Consider the following 16,182-nt stretch of genomic DNA (forward strand, 5'->3'; position numbering starts at 1 on the left):
TGTGTCTTTCTGTCTAGTGATTAAAGATGTCATGACATCACTGGTTAGTAAAAGTAACAGTACTTTTTAGCTCTGTTCTTAAGGATGTGTTCTTTGGTCTTTGAAATTTTTTGAAGGTCATTAGGCATTTATGAATCACGAATTAATGAAACAACTTGGTATTTGTCAATGAACCAGCTGATGGACAAAAAGCTCATGGGTTACACCATGTCCTCCATATATAGGGCAGTTATTAAGTATTACAAACAGTACTGCTAACACAAACTATTTCACTGTTTTTTCAGTATGCATTTGACACTGATTTTTAAGCTTTCCTTTAACATTTGGTTTTCTTAACAGGGGAAAGTGTTCCAGTGACAAAGACTAACTTGCCAAATCCTTCAGTGGATGTAAAAGGAACGGGGGAGGAGTTGTACAGTCCAGAGACACACAAGAGACACACTCTGTTTTGTGGGACAACTGTTATTCAGACCCGTTTTTACACTGGAGAACTTGTGAAAGCCATAGTAGTTAGAACAGGTAGATAAATCTCTTTTGAATTTGAAACCTACTAGATGTTTATAAAGGAATTGTGATTGGGAAGTTAATTCTCATGAAAAGATAAGTAATTTTTCTTTTTAATTTTTGAAAGGATTTAGTACTTCCAAAGGACAGCTTGTTCGTTCTATACTGTATCCCAAGCCAACTGATTTTAAACTCTATAGAGATGCCTACTTGTTTCTGCTGTGTCTTGTGGTGGTGGCTGGCATTGGGTTTATCTACACAATCATCAATAGCATTTTAAATAAGGTATGTAACTTCATAGGTTTGGTCCTTAATTATTTCATGTATGACTGAAGATGAATTTTAACTTTATCTCTGAAGGAAACTATGACACTAGTATCTATTATATTAGAAGGCAAAATTATTGGGTGACCTAGAGGCAGGAAAATTAGAAGTTTTGGGCTGTATACAAGATCCTGTCTCAACAAGAAAACTCCACAAGTAGAAATCATTTTCATCATCATAGCATGTTATTCTTCAGAATATCTGGCACCAAACACCCCTTCATATTTGTGGGATAAGTTAATGTTTACAGTTGTAACTTGTCTTGCTTATTTAGCTATGTTCTGTTCCTAACTCCACCTCTTGAGTGCTGGGATTACAGGTACTCACCACCATTCTTAGCAAAATTATTTCTAAACACTCAGTAAAAGAGGCATATGTAAGGGCCCATGCCTGATTTCTTTTTTTTTTGTTTCTGGCTTCTGTGGAGACAGTCTAGGTTCTTATAGGATAGACAGTCTTAGATAAAGTTTGTTCAACTTGATTTGAAGGCAGTCATGTGATGAATGAGATAAGTATTTATTTCTAAGAGTAAATATTTTTCTTCTTTAGCTGCTATTCTGTTTGTTCATTGAGTCTTCTATTTACAATTACCTATAAGCATTGGGGTTTGACCCTATGCCCTCAAACATGCTAAACTACTGTTTATATGCCTCAACCATTTTATAAGATCTTTGAATGAATAATAGATAGGAGTATATAGTTATGAATACAAAAATAGTGTGTTTTTTCATTAGATTAATAAATTGAGTATTGACATTTATTTTTATGTTAATTGTAGAAAGAAATTCAGGAAATAATTATTAAGTCTCTTGATATCATTACAATTACTGTGCCACCTGCACTACCTGCTGCAATGACTGCTGGAATTGTTTATGCTCAGAGAAGACTGAAAAAAGTTGGGATTTTCTGTATCAGTCCCCAAAGGATAAATATCTGTGGACAGCTGAATCTTGTTTGCTTTGATAAGGTTGGTTTGACTTCATAATCATTACTGTAACTTTAAATGTTTATATTTGTATTTCCTTTATGAATTAATTTGCCCTTATTTACTATGTAGGTGCTGGGAAATTGAGCCCAGGTCTTTCAGAATCTTTTAGTAATAAAATTGAAGATGTATGGCTGCTGGAGAGATAGCTGGGTGCTCAGTATTTATGAGCACTGACTGTTTCCAAAGGGTGAGAGAGCCCGAGTTTGGTTCGCATCACCCATGTGGCACCTCAGAACCTTCTGTGACTGTTGTTCCAGGGAAATGGTTCCCTTTCCTGACCTCCTTGGGCACCTGGCATGCACAGGATAAACAAGTGTATATGCAAGCAAGACACCCATACACAAAACCAAATTAATTTTAAAAATTAAAAACTTAATGAAAATGAGTAAAGATTATATGGTCCTTCGTATTTTTAGTTAATGTAATAGAATAGCTCCTGTGGATATGTACTTACTGTGTGTGTGTAAAGATTATTTATTATGTATACAGTGTTTATCTACATGTATGTACCAGATCTCACTATAGACAGTTGTGAGCCACCATATGGTTGCTGGGAATTGAACTCCAGAACCTCTGAAAGAGCAGTCAGCAACCAGTGCTTTTAACCTCTGAGCCGTATCTCCAGCCCTCAATATTTTTTAATTGCTCATAAATATGTATTTTAATATTCTATGATTTTTATTGATTCCCCATGCACCACCACTGCCCCACAAAACCGGTCATTTTCTTACCTGGGTTTAACTATTAGCTTCTTCCTCTTGGTGTTTAAATTTTCTTCTTGGCTCTTTGTTCTGTAATCTGTGCTATTCTACCATTACATCAACAGATACTGCTTGTTGGTGAATAAGTAGGTTGACGGGTGCATTTTGTTTATATTGTTGTCACATGAGTAAATTGAATACAGTTCACAAGGTAGTGCCTTGTACTTGAAGGAGGGGCTGTGCAAGTACTGTTGTGCAGGTTCCCTTACAGTATACGCGCTCCCACCTCTCTTTTCCTTACTTTCAGACTCTGCTTCTCCCTTGTGTTTATGTAGCATAGTTGTTAATTGATTTGAGTCCCAGCATTTTAGTTTTTGTAAGCAATTGTCCTTACTTTGTGCATGTGTACTTTGTTTTATTTTAGACTGGAACTCTTACCGAAGATGGTTTAGATCTCTGGGGAATTCAGCGAGTGGAAAATACCCGGTAAATATTAGCTAGATTTTCTAGATTATTAGTTTAGTTAATTTTTTTTAACATTTTAGCATATTCAGCTTTCTAACATAATAGACAACTGTGTACCTATTCACAGAATAAATTTATTCATGTGTATGTTTCTGTTATCTTTTAGAAATTATTTATGGTGTGTGTGTGTGTGTGTGTGTCTGTGTCTGTGTCTGTCTGTCTGTAGTCAGCACAACTTGTAGGTGTGGATTCCTTTCCTTCAGCATATGGGGCTGGAACTCAGACTCGGGTTGTCAGACATGGTTTCTCATCAAGTTTGTGGGGCAAGCAAGCACCTTCATCCGAAGCTGAACTGTCTTTAACTAATTGCTTTTCAGTTAGCATACAAAGTAATGGATTTCATTATGGCTTTTTCATTCATTTGACTTTGGCTTTGCTCTAGTTTACCCCTCTGCCCCATCTCACCCTCTGCTTTCATGTCGCATATATGACTTTGCCCTCTTTTTTCCCATCTTAAGAGCTTTTCCTCTCCTCATGTTCCTCATTCTAGTTTTCATATCTTAAGCAAACATGCTATATACACGCACACACAACAGTTTTCAATTATAATACCTCAGATGAGAGAAAGTGTGATTTGTCTTGCTGAACTTGGCTTATTTCACTTAACAAAATGATTTTCTGTTTTAAATGTGCCAATGTAAGCTTTCTTTGACTAAATACAATTTTATTCTATATATGTATAACATTTTTTTATTCATTCATGTGTTGATGGATAGGTGGATGGTTCCATTTCTTAACTGTTGTGTCCCTGGTTGTCTTGGAACTCACTGTGGAACTCACTAGACTGACCTTTAACTCACTGAGATCTTCCTGCCTCTGATGGAATTAAAGACATGTGCCATCACGCCTATTCTGGAAGTTGACTATTTCTGTATGTTGGCTATCCATAGGGTCTCATATATATCTACACACACACACACCCAAGAGCGTTACAGCTGGGCTTTCTGGTAATTCTACTTTTTAAGTTTTTTGATGAACCTTACTGATTTTTATAGTGGCTGAACAAGTTTCTATTCTCACCAATAAAGAGTATATATATAAGAGTTTTTCTCTCCTCATGATCTTCACCATCATTGGCTGGTTGTTTTGTTGGTGGTAGCTGTTCTGAGTGAGTATCAGTTGGAATTGCAACTGTAGTTTTGATTTTCATTTCCTTGGTGACTGAAGATGTTCAAGACTTTTTCAAGTGTTTATTGGCCAAATAGCCAATATTTCTTCTGAGAACTGTCTATTTCATTAGCAGTTTTATTGATAAAGTGATTTGATATTTTGGTCTTGCATTGTCATAGTTATTGCTCTGAGGCAATTGGCATAAGTTTTTTCCTGTTCTCTGTTTCCTTACTCTGGTTAATGGTTTTCTTGCTGCGCAGAAGCTTCTTAATTTTATGAAATCAAATTTGCCAGTTCTTGTGCTGTTGGAACCCTGAAACTTCTGCCCATGCCTCTGTCTTGAAGTGGTTTGCTTATGTTTTCCGCCAGCAGTTTTACAATGTCAGGTCTCACATTCAGTAATCTGTGTCCATTCTGATTGACGTTTGTGGAGGTGTGGGATGAAGCTGTAGTTTTACTCTTCTACATGTGGACATTTTCCAGTGTGTGCTTTAGATCCTTTTGTTGAGAATTAGTAGCTTTAGGCTGTAGGGGTTTTTTACTTCTGGGTACTTGGTTCTGTTCCAGTTAGTGAACCTCTCGGTTTCTTACTGGTCCCGAGTGGCTTTATTAGAATTTGAGGGCCAGATATTCTTTATACTAAAGATTACTTTGGCTATGTTAGGGCTTGGTGCTTCCATATGAATTTTAAGATTTCTTTCTATCCAGCTATTCACTGGAATTTTGATGGGGGACTGCATTGAAATATATAAATTGTTAAATTTGGTGTGGTGGCACACACCTTTAATCCCAGCCCTCAGGAGGCAGAGACAAATGAATCTCTGAGTTTGAGGCCAGCGTGGTCTACAGAGTGAGTTCCAGGACAGTCAGAGCTAGCTCCATCATGAGACTCTGTCTCAGAAAACAGAAAAGAATCATATAGATAGCTCTTGTAATTCAGCTGTTTTAACACTACTCTGTCAGTCTGTGGACATGAGCGAAAGTTCTGTTATCTTGTCTTCAAGTTTCTGAAAGTTTGCATTGCAAGGATCTTTTACTGCTTTTTTTGGGGTTTCGTTTATGGTTAGGTATCCAATTTTTTTTTTCATAGCTGTTGTGAACAAGATGTGTGGTTTGTTTTTGGGACAGTGTATGTTTTTGTGGTAATTTTTTTTCTACTTTATTTTGTATATGCCCACCTCCCCATTTTTTTTCTACTATTTGAGAGGTGAGGTGGGTCTGTGCATGTACCACACATGTGTATAAGCAAGTTTGCATGTGTATGTGTGCTCCATTGGAAGCCAGAGATCAATGTCTGGTATCTTCTCTCTATTGCCTCCCTCCCCCCAATCTTAGTTTCTGAGACAGATCTCTAGCTAAGATCTAGACTGGCTGGCCAGTGAACTTCCAAGATTTTTTGTCTTTGTTTCCCAGTGCCAGGATTAGCAGACAGACACACACCATGCATACAACTTGGCTCGCATAGCAAGCAAGCTCACTTTACTCACTGAACCATATCCCCAGCCCTCCACCTAAATGTACAGGTGGGGTTTCATGTATTTTTCTGTAATTTTTGGTCTGACCTTCCTTGGTTCTCCTCTTCCAGCTCCCAAGTGCTGGGATTACAGGATGTGTCCACCAGGTTTTATTTGTATTTTTGTTTTATTTTATTTATTGATTGATTGATTACAAACCTGTAAAGATGTATTGAAATGTTAGGTTGAGTCTAGAGAAATGCAAACCTAATTCAGTGTGTATTCTCTGTTTAGATTTCTTTTACCAGAAGACAATGTTTGCAGTGAGATATTGGTAAAATCTCAATTTGTTGCTTGCATGGCTACTTGTCATTCACTTACAAAAATTGAAGGTGTTCTTTCTGGTGACCCACTTGATTTGAAAATGTTTGAAGCCATTGGATGGGTAAGTTTAACCTTTTTGTTTTTGAAACAGGGTTCACCCTCCCTCCCCCATTTTGTAGCATAGGCCCATTTTAAACATAGCTGTATAACTGAGGATATTCTCCTGCCTTTAACTCGTGAGTACCGGCATGAGCTCTTAACTTTCTGTTTTTATGGTGCCTTACACTCTGTTTATATGGTGCTAGTCTGTATCTTGACCAGTAGCTTCTCCCAGCCTCTCCTCCAAGACTTCAGCTACTCACAGTGCCAAGCCTCAGCTGCTCTTCCTGACCCTTTTCATGCCTTCAAAACAAGCTTATGTGATTCTAATACATTATCAGTTTGGGGTGTCTGCATGAGATGCAGCCTTGTCTACCCTGGAATAGATTGTGTGCTGACGCTGAGGAAATAGTTCCAGAAGATTTCACCTCAGTGATTCTGGCCTCTTTTTTAATCACTGCTAATTCCTTAGCCCCAGCTGACTAGCATCAATTGTGCCAACAAAGGTTTTACTTTAGTGGATCTGGTCTTTTTGTTTTATTTTGGTTTTTCGAGACAAGATTTCTCTGGCTGTTCTGAAACTCTACCCTCAAATTTACAGGGATCTGCCTGTCTCTGCCTCCTAAGTGGGATTAAAAGTGTGCACCACCGCTACCCAGTGGTTCTGATCTTTTGTTAATCACAGCCAATTCTTCAACTCCAGTTAACCAGAACCACAGATTCCTAATTTCAATATATTACATAAATGGCCCTGATAGAGTCGTTTCTTCCCTCTGAATTTCACAAACGAGACTGCCACCACCCACTGAGCTTTGAGCATACAGTGCCTTTTCTAACCCAAAGCTCCTTCCACAATCCTCTCTAAAACATGGTCAGGTCTGCCACAGCAATACCCCATAACCTGGTGCTAATTTTTGGTTAGGGTTTTTATGGCTGTGGTAAAAAACCATGACCAAAGGCAGCTAGGGAGGATAGGGTTTATTTGGGTTTATAGTTCCACATGGCATTCATCATTTAAAGTAGTTGATGTAGGAAATCAAAATTAGAACGTCTTTGAGACTGGAACTGAGACAGAGGCCATGGAAGAGTGTTGCTTTTACCAGCTTGCTTCCCAAGGCTTGCTCAGCCTGTTTGTATGTTTTGGTTTTGGTTTTTGAAACAGGGTCTCTCCACATAGCCCTAGCTGTTCTTGAACGCATTATGTAGACTATGCTGACCTTGAACTCACAGAGATCCACCACTTCTGCCTCATGGGCCCTGGGACTAAGTGTGCCCGCCACCTTACCTGGCTTCAGTTTGCTTTCTCATACCACCCGGGACCACCTGCCTAGGAGTAGCACCATCTCTAGGGCTAGGTTCTCCTACATCAGTCATTACTCAAGAAAATGCCCCACAGGCTGGTCTGGTAGGAGCATTTTTTTTTTTTTAAGGTTTATTTATTTATTATGTACACATTGTTCAGCCTCCACACATGCCTGCAGGCCAGAAGAGGGCACCAGCTCTGATTACTGATGGTTGTGAGCCACCATGTTTTTGCTGGGAATTGACCTCTGGAATAGAGCCATCCCTCCAGCCCCCGTAGGATCATTTTTTAAATTATGGTTTCTTCTTAAACTTGCCTTAAAACTGATCATAGGACAATAAGATGCATCCAGTTTCTGAGATGGTCAGATAAGCTCTGGCTTTTCTTGCATAATATTAGATTCAATTTCCAGCATCATATGGCAGTTTAGAGCTTTCTGTAAGTCCAGACCCTCTCGTGTACACACAAGGTGTACAGATAAAATGTTCGGGTAAAAAGACCCATACCCATGCACATAAAATATTTTTTTTAAAGGTGAAAATCAAGAGGTTACGACTATAGTAGCTAAGCTGTTTATGATTTCATGGTATGACTGTAAAATCAGATGCTATCTTGTACAGCTTATTTTAATTTAGTGATTCCATTAACTATATCTGAACTCTGTCTAGGCTTGAGAAAAGCTCTCATGTAGTCCAGTTGACCTTAAGCTGACTGTGTAGCCTAGGCTAGCATGAAACTCCTGATTCCTTTGCTTTTGTATTTCTTTTGTTTGTTTTTGAGACAGAATTTCTCTGAGCAACAGTCCTGGCTGTCCTGAAATTCTACTTTGTAGACCAGGCTGGCCTCAAACCCACTACTGAGATCCTCCCGCCTCTGCCTCCCAAGGTGTATGCTACCACCGCCTGGCCTTGCTCTTGTATTCTTGAGTACTAGGATTACAAGTGTATACCTGCGGAATACATACACACTTGTATCATTTGTTGGCAGAACGGAAATCCCTGTATTATAGGGTAAAAATCTTTAAAAAAACCATGTGCTTCCAGCTCATTCTGAAGACAACATATTTGCTCCTTTATTCTACTTCTAAGTTACTTCTCCCTTCACCCAAAGGTTGCAAGGTGTCTAAGTAGTTCTTTTTACGTTTTATTTTATTTATGTTAATAAAAATGAATATATTTAAGTAAAATATATTTATGTTAATAGTTTAGTGTTCATATGTCCTTTGGCAGCAATTGCTTCACCCACCCCCCCAGTGGACCACTTAAAAATGAAACGAATACGGAATTTTGTGGTATGTTGTATGTTTTACTTTTAGATTTTGGAAGAAGCAACCGAGGAAGAAACAGCACTTCATAACCGAATAATGCCCACTGTAGTTCGTCCTTCCAAACAGCTGTTTCCTGAATCTACAGCTGTAGGAAACCAAGAAATGGTATGATGTCACTTGGAATTCTAGTTTAGAAATACCTCTATCAGAGAGGTGTTGGGCATGTGATCCCATGCAGATACAGATGTTCTAACTGAGCTTATCAGAATGGCTACCCTGGTGGGATACAGGCACTCTCTAGAAATGTTGAGATTTAATTCTCAGTGCCTGTGTGTCCTTTGCCACTTACACATGTGATAGTTAATCTTTTTAGTTTGCATTTGTATCTCTAGAATTGTATTCAAAGAATTTATAAAAAAGCACTCACACTAGTTTTACTCTTAGATGAATTTTTCAGTGTCTCTCGTTTTATCATTTAATAAAAGATAGAATCATATTTTTATGATTCTAGAATATTTGGAAATGTTGAACACTATTTCCCCCCTTAATCTGTCACTTCTTGTGCTAGGAATTGAAGCCTGAGCTATAGGCATTCTACCTGGGTGGTCATACCATGAAACTACACCCTGATAGCATTTTTTTTTTTAATAGGAGATGTTGTGTTGGGACTCTTAGGTTCTGACTTACATACTCAAAAAGTTGCTTGTTATTTTGTGAATGTTTTAGTTTTTTGTAGCTGGTGTATATTAATCTGTACCTTATTTTCTTGGTTTTAGGAGCTGTTTGAACTTCCAGTAAGTGAAGAATGTTTTCTTCTTAGATTAAGTACATTTGTTTTTATTCTTAAAGAATAAATCCTTTGTGCATTTTTTAAATTAAATAGGCTGTTTATGAGATAGGAATTGTTCGACAGTTCCCATTTTCTTCTGCTTTACAACGGATGAGTGTGGTTGCAAGAATACTAGGTGACAAGAAAATGGATGCCTACATGAAAGGAGCCCCTGAGGTTATTGCCAGTCTTTGTAAACCTGAAACAGGTAAGGAAGTAACTAGGTTCTGGGTAAAACTCAGCTATTTATATAAACTTACAGTAACAATTCTAAAATCAAATTTCGTCTTATTTTTTAAAGTTCCAGTTGATTTTGAGAAAGTTTTAGAAGATTATACCAAACAAGGCTTCCGTGTGATTGCTCTTGCACACAGAAAGTTGGAGTCAAAACTGACGTGGCACAAAGTACAACATATTAGCAGGTATGAGTGACTGGCATTCCTACAGTTCCCATAATGTATCCCTTAGATTCCTATAAGTCATGTACAGTAAAGGTTGAATATGTGAAATGTGTATATTGTAGCTTTGTTTTTGGTGTTTGAGGTAAAACTATAATTATTCTTTTTTATTCTGTATTGCCGTTTTTGTTTTGTTTTCAAGACAGTTTCTCTGTGTAGTCCTGACTATTCTGAAATTCACTGTGTAGATTAGACTTGCTTAGAAATCAAAGATCTGCCTTCCTCTTCCTCCCAGTGTTGGGATTAAATTGTGTGTCACCATGCCCCACTCATCAATTTTTTTTTTGCCTGTGTTTATGTTCTTAAAATAATTGTTTTCTTTTCTTTAGAAGTCTGGAAATACTTGTAGTTTGTGAAATTGTTATCAGATTCTGTTTTATTTTGATTTTTAAGGTACTTGTATGTCTGTGTGTGGATTTGTGCATGTGATTGCAGTGCCCGTGGATACCAAGAGTGAGTGGTCCCCTTGAGTTAGAGTTACAGGAAGTTGTGAGCTACCTGATATAGTTGCAGGGGACTGAATTTGGGTCCCCGTCAAAAGTGGTATTATGTGCTCTTAGCCACTGAGCCGTCCTCCATCCTGTTAGCAAATTTTTACTGTTTTAGGAGCAGTAAATGATTCTACTGTTCATTTTTTGCGACGCGCATCCTGACCAGCAGGAATGAACGCCACTAAAAACGAGAATTCCTTCCCTGGTCACGTCTTTATTCGGAGCATTTGATTGAGGAAAATTGGGGGAAGGGAAGATAGAGCAGGGACGAGAGAAAGCTTAGAGAGAGAAAGTTGAGCCCAGAGGCAGCTGCTTTTAAACGGTGGAGAGGCTTGAACGCTGTCCTGATTGGTTAATGCCATTCTGCTGGTCTGAGCATGTGCAAGCAAGGGTGCAGGCAAGGGTGCTCAGCCCCACGTGGCTAAGCCAGGTATGGACTTGTATACCTCCAAACTGCAGGACCACCTGTGCCTCCAGGTGGCTTCCTACAATTTTTCCTAAAATCACCCAATGGGAATAAAACACAAATCATGAGTTATAATACCTGATATTCTCTCTCCCATTTTTCTCTATCTTATCGAAGGACATTACTGACATCTTTTACTCTCCTATATAGATAAGGCTTTATATTTGACTTAGCTTTTCCTGTGACTATGATAAAGTCCTAGCTAAAGCAGTTTAAGGAAGAAAGGGTTTCTTTTAGCTCACAGTTCAAGGTACAGTCATCATGGTGGGGTAGGGCATTTGAGGCGACAGGAGCTTGAAGCATCCAGTCTCATCACAGTTAGGAAACGGAAGTCTGAATTTGTGCTTCTGCTCGTCTCTTTTTCCATTTCTGCAGGCCAGGAGCACAGCCAGAGAGTGGTGCCACCTTAGTGGGTGGGTTTTCCCACCTCAGCATAATCAGCAAGATTATCCCTGACAGGATTACTCAGAGTCCTGTCTCCAGTTGATCCTAGATTGTCAGGTTTACAGCTGTTAGCATTACACCCTTCTGTTTCTGTTGAATAGCTGATGATGTACTTAGCCTTTAAGGGCATTGTAATATTTCAGGATGTGTTTAGTATTTTGTAAGCAAAAGGAATTTAGTTTGTTCTGATACTTCTGCCTGTTTTGGAGAGGTGATCTGAACATTAAAAAAATACAAACAAAAATAGAGCAAGGAGGCTGGAGACATAGCTCAGAAGTTAAGAGCTCTGGCTACTTCTTCAGAGGACCTAGGTTTGGTTTCTAATTCCAATATAGTGCCTCACGACCACCCATAACCCCAGAACCAGGGGATCCAACATCTTCATCTGACTTCCCTGGGCACTAGGTACACCACAATCATACATGCAGGCAAAACACATACATACAAAAACAAAATACTAGTGAACTGATAACATAAGTCACTCTGAAAACCACAGGTATGTCCTAATTCTCAAAAAAGGACACATTGGTCTTTTTGTCACCTTTTGCCATTGTCACCCTTAAAGACTAGTTGTTCAGTCACGTATAGTTCTTAAGTCTGTCATTCACAGAACTTTCTGTTCCCTTGAATAGATGTTTAAGTTTTTGGAAATAGTGAACTGGTACTTGTACCTGTGGTTCATTCATTATGTGAGGGTTTTAGCTTAAAGATATTTTAGATTTAGGTATTTTAGATTTCTCTGTCAATCTTTTGTCCAAACTAAACTATTATATATTAATTCTTTTCAGAGATGCCATTGAAAACAACATGGATTTCATGGGATTGATTATAATGCAGAACAAATTAAAACAGGAAACCCCTGCAGTACTTGAAGATTTGCATAAAGCCAACATTCGAACTGTCATGGTCACAGGTGAGTGTGACTCTGAAGCTCAAGTTGTGTGAGATTGATGGATGGTCAGGTATCCATTTAGTTTCTATTTAGTGGCTCTACCATGTATTGTCCTATTTCATCTCTAAATAATTTTCCAAGATAATAAGATACCCATAATCCTCACTTAGATTTCTAATGAAATCTGTTTATAGAAAATGTAGCACATATTGAAGGAGAAACTGAAACTTCTGTTTTTTGTTCTGTCTCCTGTACCTGTGTTGTACAATGACTTGTGAATTATCCGTAAATGTTTCTTGTGACATAATATAAAATTCTTGAGGGATAAGTGCATGCCTTGTCTATTTTGGGGATTATTAATAATTTTTAGTGTTGGCATATACATAGAAAATGTTTACCAGGTGTTTGTTAGAATTGGGTTAGAATTTTAAAATTATAATTCTTTTCTCTATTATGTGTATGTATGTGTGGAAGTCAAGAGAATAGCTTCCAGGAATCAGCCTCTCTTCCATCTGAGTGCTGGGACTCACACTCCGTTATCAGGCTTGGCAACAGAGTTCCCTTTCCAGCGGAGCTGTTGTGGGGGACCTTCTGCCAGCCATAGGCACTATAGTAGATGCCTAGTACTCATTCTATACGTTATGTTTCCTTTTTTTTTTGTTTTTGTTTTTTTGTTTTTTTTTTTTTTTTTTTTGAGACAGGGTTTCTCTGTAGCTTTTGGAGCCTGTCCTGGTACTAGCTCTTGTGGACCAGGCTGACCTTGAACTCAATGAGATCCACCTGCCTCTGCCTCCTCCCGGCTTATGTTTCCTTTTCAACCTTAATGTGTTTAAAATACTTTGGAAAATTAGGTGACAACATGTTGACGGCTGTCTCTGTGGCCAGAGACTGTGGAATGATTCTACCTCAGGATAAAGTTATTATTGCTGAAGCATTACCTCCAAAGGATGGGAAAGTTGCCAAGATCAATTGGCATTATGCAGATTCCCTGACACAGTGTAATGAATCATCAGCAATTGACTCAGAGGTAATATTTATATTATCTTTTTAAGTTTGTTTATTTGAATTTAGTTTGGGGCAAAACAAGCAGTGTTACAGAAAAACCCAGTATTAACAAAACTAAATGAAAATAGAGGTGAGGGCTATGACTCCAGAGATTCTGATTCATTAGCCTAAGAATCTGAATGTTTAAATTTTGGTATTTAGTCAAAATTGAAAACCGTAGTTTCAAAGTGTAAGATTCCCAAATACCCAGTTTTAACCATAATCAGCAGTAAATGATCCAGGCAGTTCATAAAAATGCAGTTCTCGGGTGCTGACACACGGCCTTTAATCCCAGCAAGACTGGCACAAAGCTTTAATCCCAGCACTTGAGAGACAGAGGAAGGTGATATCTCAGTTCCAGATCAGCCTTGTCTACACAGAGAGTTCCAGTACAGCCAGAGCTACACAGAGAAGCCCTGTCTGGAAAAAGGAAAACCAAGCAAACAAAACAGAAAAATCATTTCTCAGATCACTTCAAGTCAAAGCTGATCCTCTTTATTGCTAGGATTAATCGCCCCCTCCCTCCCCCTCCCTCCCTCCCTCCCTCCCTCCCTCCCTCCCCTTTCCCTCCCTTCCCTCCTTTCCGCTCCCTTTACCTCTCTCCCCCTCCCTTCTCCTTCCTCCCTTCCCCTCTCCCTTCCTCCTGCTTCCTTACTTCCTTTTTTGATAAATACTATAGGTAATCTTAATACTGATTCCCCCCCCCCCCATACTTTTTGAATAAATGGTAAGGTGTTTGTTTGAGACCGGGTTTCTCTGTGTAGCCCTGTGTAGCCCGGACTGTTCTGGATTTGCTCCATAGACCAGGCGGGCCTTGAACTCAGGGCCTTCCAAATGCTGGGATTAAAGGTGTACACCATCCCTGGCAAAAGCTAAGATTGTAATGACATGTATAATATAGAATGTGAAATAGTTTAATCTTGGAATAAGTATATTGAACATACAACTGTATTTCTTGGTATGGCTGCCTGAATATTGTTCTGCTGTCTCATGTCCAGGCTATTCCAATTAAACTTGCCCATGATAGTTTAGAGGATCTTCCATCAACTCCCTATCATTTTGCAATGAATGGAAAGTCGTTTTCAGTGATACTGGAACATTTTCAAGATCTTGTTCCTAAGGTAAGTATTGTGAATTTATGGATGTTTATATGTGCTATTTATGAACAACATTTAAAAAAAATGTATGTTTTCTAGTTGATGTTACATGGCACCGTGTTTGCTCGAATGGCACCAGATCAGAAGACACAATTGGTAGAAGCATTGCAAAATGTAGAGTAAGTATTCATATTTTTTTTTTTTGCTTTTCCTCTCTTTGTAATTTTCAAATAAATTGTAATTTCATTTTCAAATTTAGAATAGTAATTAATATTTCTTATGTGTAAGTTTTAATCCAAACACCAGAAATCTGAAATACTTCAAAATCCGAAACTGATTGTCACAATAGAATTTGAAGCAAGCATTTCAATATATGTAAATTTCCAAAAATCTGAAACACTTCTTATAACAGATGAAAAATTTAAAGTGCGTGTGTGTGTGTGTGTGTGAGAGAGGAGAATTATTTCCTATAAGATATTTATCTGGCTGAAGAAAAATATTCACAGTCCTTTCTTAATTTTATACCCACACAGAGATTGTAATTTACTGCTCTTTTCATTGAAATTCATGTATAGTTTGTTATAAACAAGCCTATTCCCCATTCCTTCTGATCCCAAGTCTCCTTACACTTCTTCCTCCCAAGCTCATGTGTTCTTTCTTCTTATTTTCAAGTTACTCAATCCACTTAGTGCTGCTTTTATGTGTGTGGGTACATATTGAAAGAAGCGACTATAATTTGATTTTTTATTTGTTTGTCTTGTTTTGAGGGTATTGTGTTAGCTAGGCTTAAACTCTTGGGCCTCCCACGTTTCTAGGTTTATAGGTTCATACAAATGCACTTGGTTCAGGACTCTGAAATTTTAGTAGCCAGTAATGTTTGAAGTATCTAAGGGAGAAATCCTTTCTAATAACACAAAAAGTGTATAATAAAATGTCTAGGCTAAAGTCTTGTGCTCCACAGATAAGGAATTCAAGACACCAAAATTATTTGTCCATGTTCAAGCAGAAACAAATTACTCAGCTCATGGCAGTCTCAGCTCAGTGTGCTGTCAGTAGAATGCCGTTTGTGCTCATCCAGTGTGAAAGCTCATTGATCTGTTAGCTCTCTACGACTGCTGGAGAATCCATTACTTCATATGTGATGTGTAATAAAAGCTTAATCTTATTTTTTTCTTAGTTACTTTGTTGGGATGTGCGGTGATGGTGCAAATGATTGTGGTGTAAGTAAAGTTTTTGTGATTTATTTTGGAGTTTGTTCTTTAGCCTGCGTTATATTCACAAAATTTATCAATATTCTTGAAACAATTAGGCTTTGAAGAGGGCACATGGTGGCATTTCCTTGTCTGAGCTTGAAGCTTCTGTGGCATCTCCTTTTACTTCTAAGACACCTAGTATTTCCTGTGTGCCGAACCTCATCAGGTAATGGAAATTGGAATAATCTTCCTCCCTCCATTCTTTTTTCTTATAAGAGACCTCAATAAAACATGTTTGTGTTTTTGCATGCATACATGCTTGATATCTAAGGAGAACAGAAAAGAGCATCTGAGCCCTGGAACTAGAGTTATGGATCATTTTGAATTGTCATGTGGGTAGTTTTGAATTGTAAATAGAATGCTGAATCCTCTGGAAAAGCCAGTGCTCTTAACTACTAAGCCTCTTCTCCAGCCCTGACTCCCACCCCACCCCACCACACATGCACCTCCAGCGCTTGCTCTGTATTTTGAAACTGAGTTTCACTTTGTATCATAGGCTGGCCAGTAATTCCCTATGTAGCCTGGATGGCCTTGGACTTGTATGATCCAGATTCAGCCTCCCCAGTGACTATGAATACAGATCTGAGAGCTAGTATTCATGGCTCTAAG

At 38.3% G+C, this 16,182-nt stretch overlaps 1 protein-coding gene across 7 annotated transcripts in view; it reads left to right on the forward strand.

The window, feature by feature from the left end:
- Atp13a3 (ATPase 13A3) overlaps window positions 1-16,182 on the forward strand; it is an 84,171-nt gene that overhangs the window by 39,720 nt on the left and 28,269 nt on the right. For all 7 annotated transcript variants that reach the window (XM_048453957.3, XM_048453961.3, XM_048453960.3 and 4 more), the window contains 15 exons: window positions 340-519; window positions 632-789; window positions 1,607-1,795; window positions 2,942-3,003; window positions 5,901-6,051; window positions 8,648-8,764; window positions 9,376-9,393; window positions 9,483-9,636; window positions 9,730-9,850; window positions 12,076-12,200; window positions 13,031-13,206; window positions 14,222-14,344; window positions 14,420-14,499; window positions 15,498-15,540; window positions 15,630-15,739. In XM_048453957.3, coding sequence (XP_048309914.1) covers window positions 340-519; window positions 632-789; window positions 1,607-1,795; window positions 2,942-3,003; window positions 5,901-6,051; window positions 8,648-8,764; window positions 9,376-9,393; window positions 9,483-9,636; window positions 9,730-9,850; window positions 12,076-12,200; window positions 13,031-13,206; window positions 14,222-14,344; window positions 14,420-14,499; window positions 15,498-15,540; window positions 15,630-15,739 — 1,807 coding nt within the window. The remainder of the gene's footprint in view (window positions 1-339; window positions 520-631; window positions 790-1,606; window positions 1,796-2,941; window positions 3,004-5,900; window positions 6,052-8,647; window positions 8,765-9,375; window positions 9,394-9,482; window positions 9,637-9,729; window positions 9,851-12,075; window positions 12,201-13,030; window positions 13,207-14,221; window positions 14,345-14,419; window positions 14,500-15,497; window positions 15,541-15,629; window positions 15,740-16,182) is intronic.

The sequence above is a fragment of the Myodes glareolus genome, chromosome 2 (genome assembly GCF_982192425.1).
Source record: "Myodes glareolus chromosome 2, mMyoGla1.1, whole genome shotgun sequence".
Taxonomy (NCBI): domain Eukaryota; kingdom Metazoa; phylum Chordata; class Mammalia; order Rodentia; family Cricetidae; genus Myodes; species Myodes glareolus.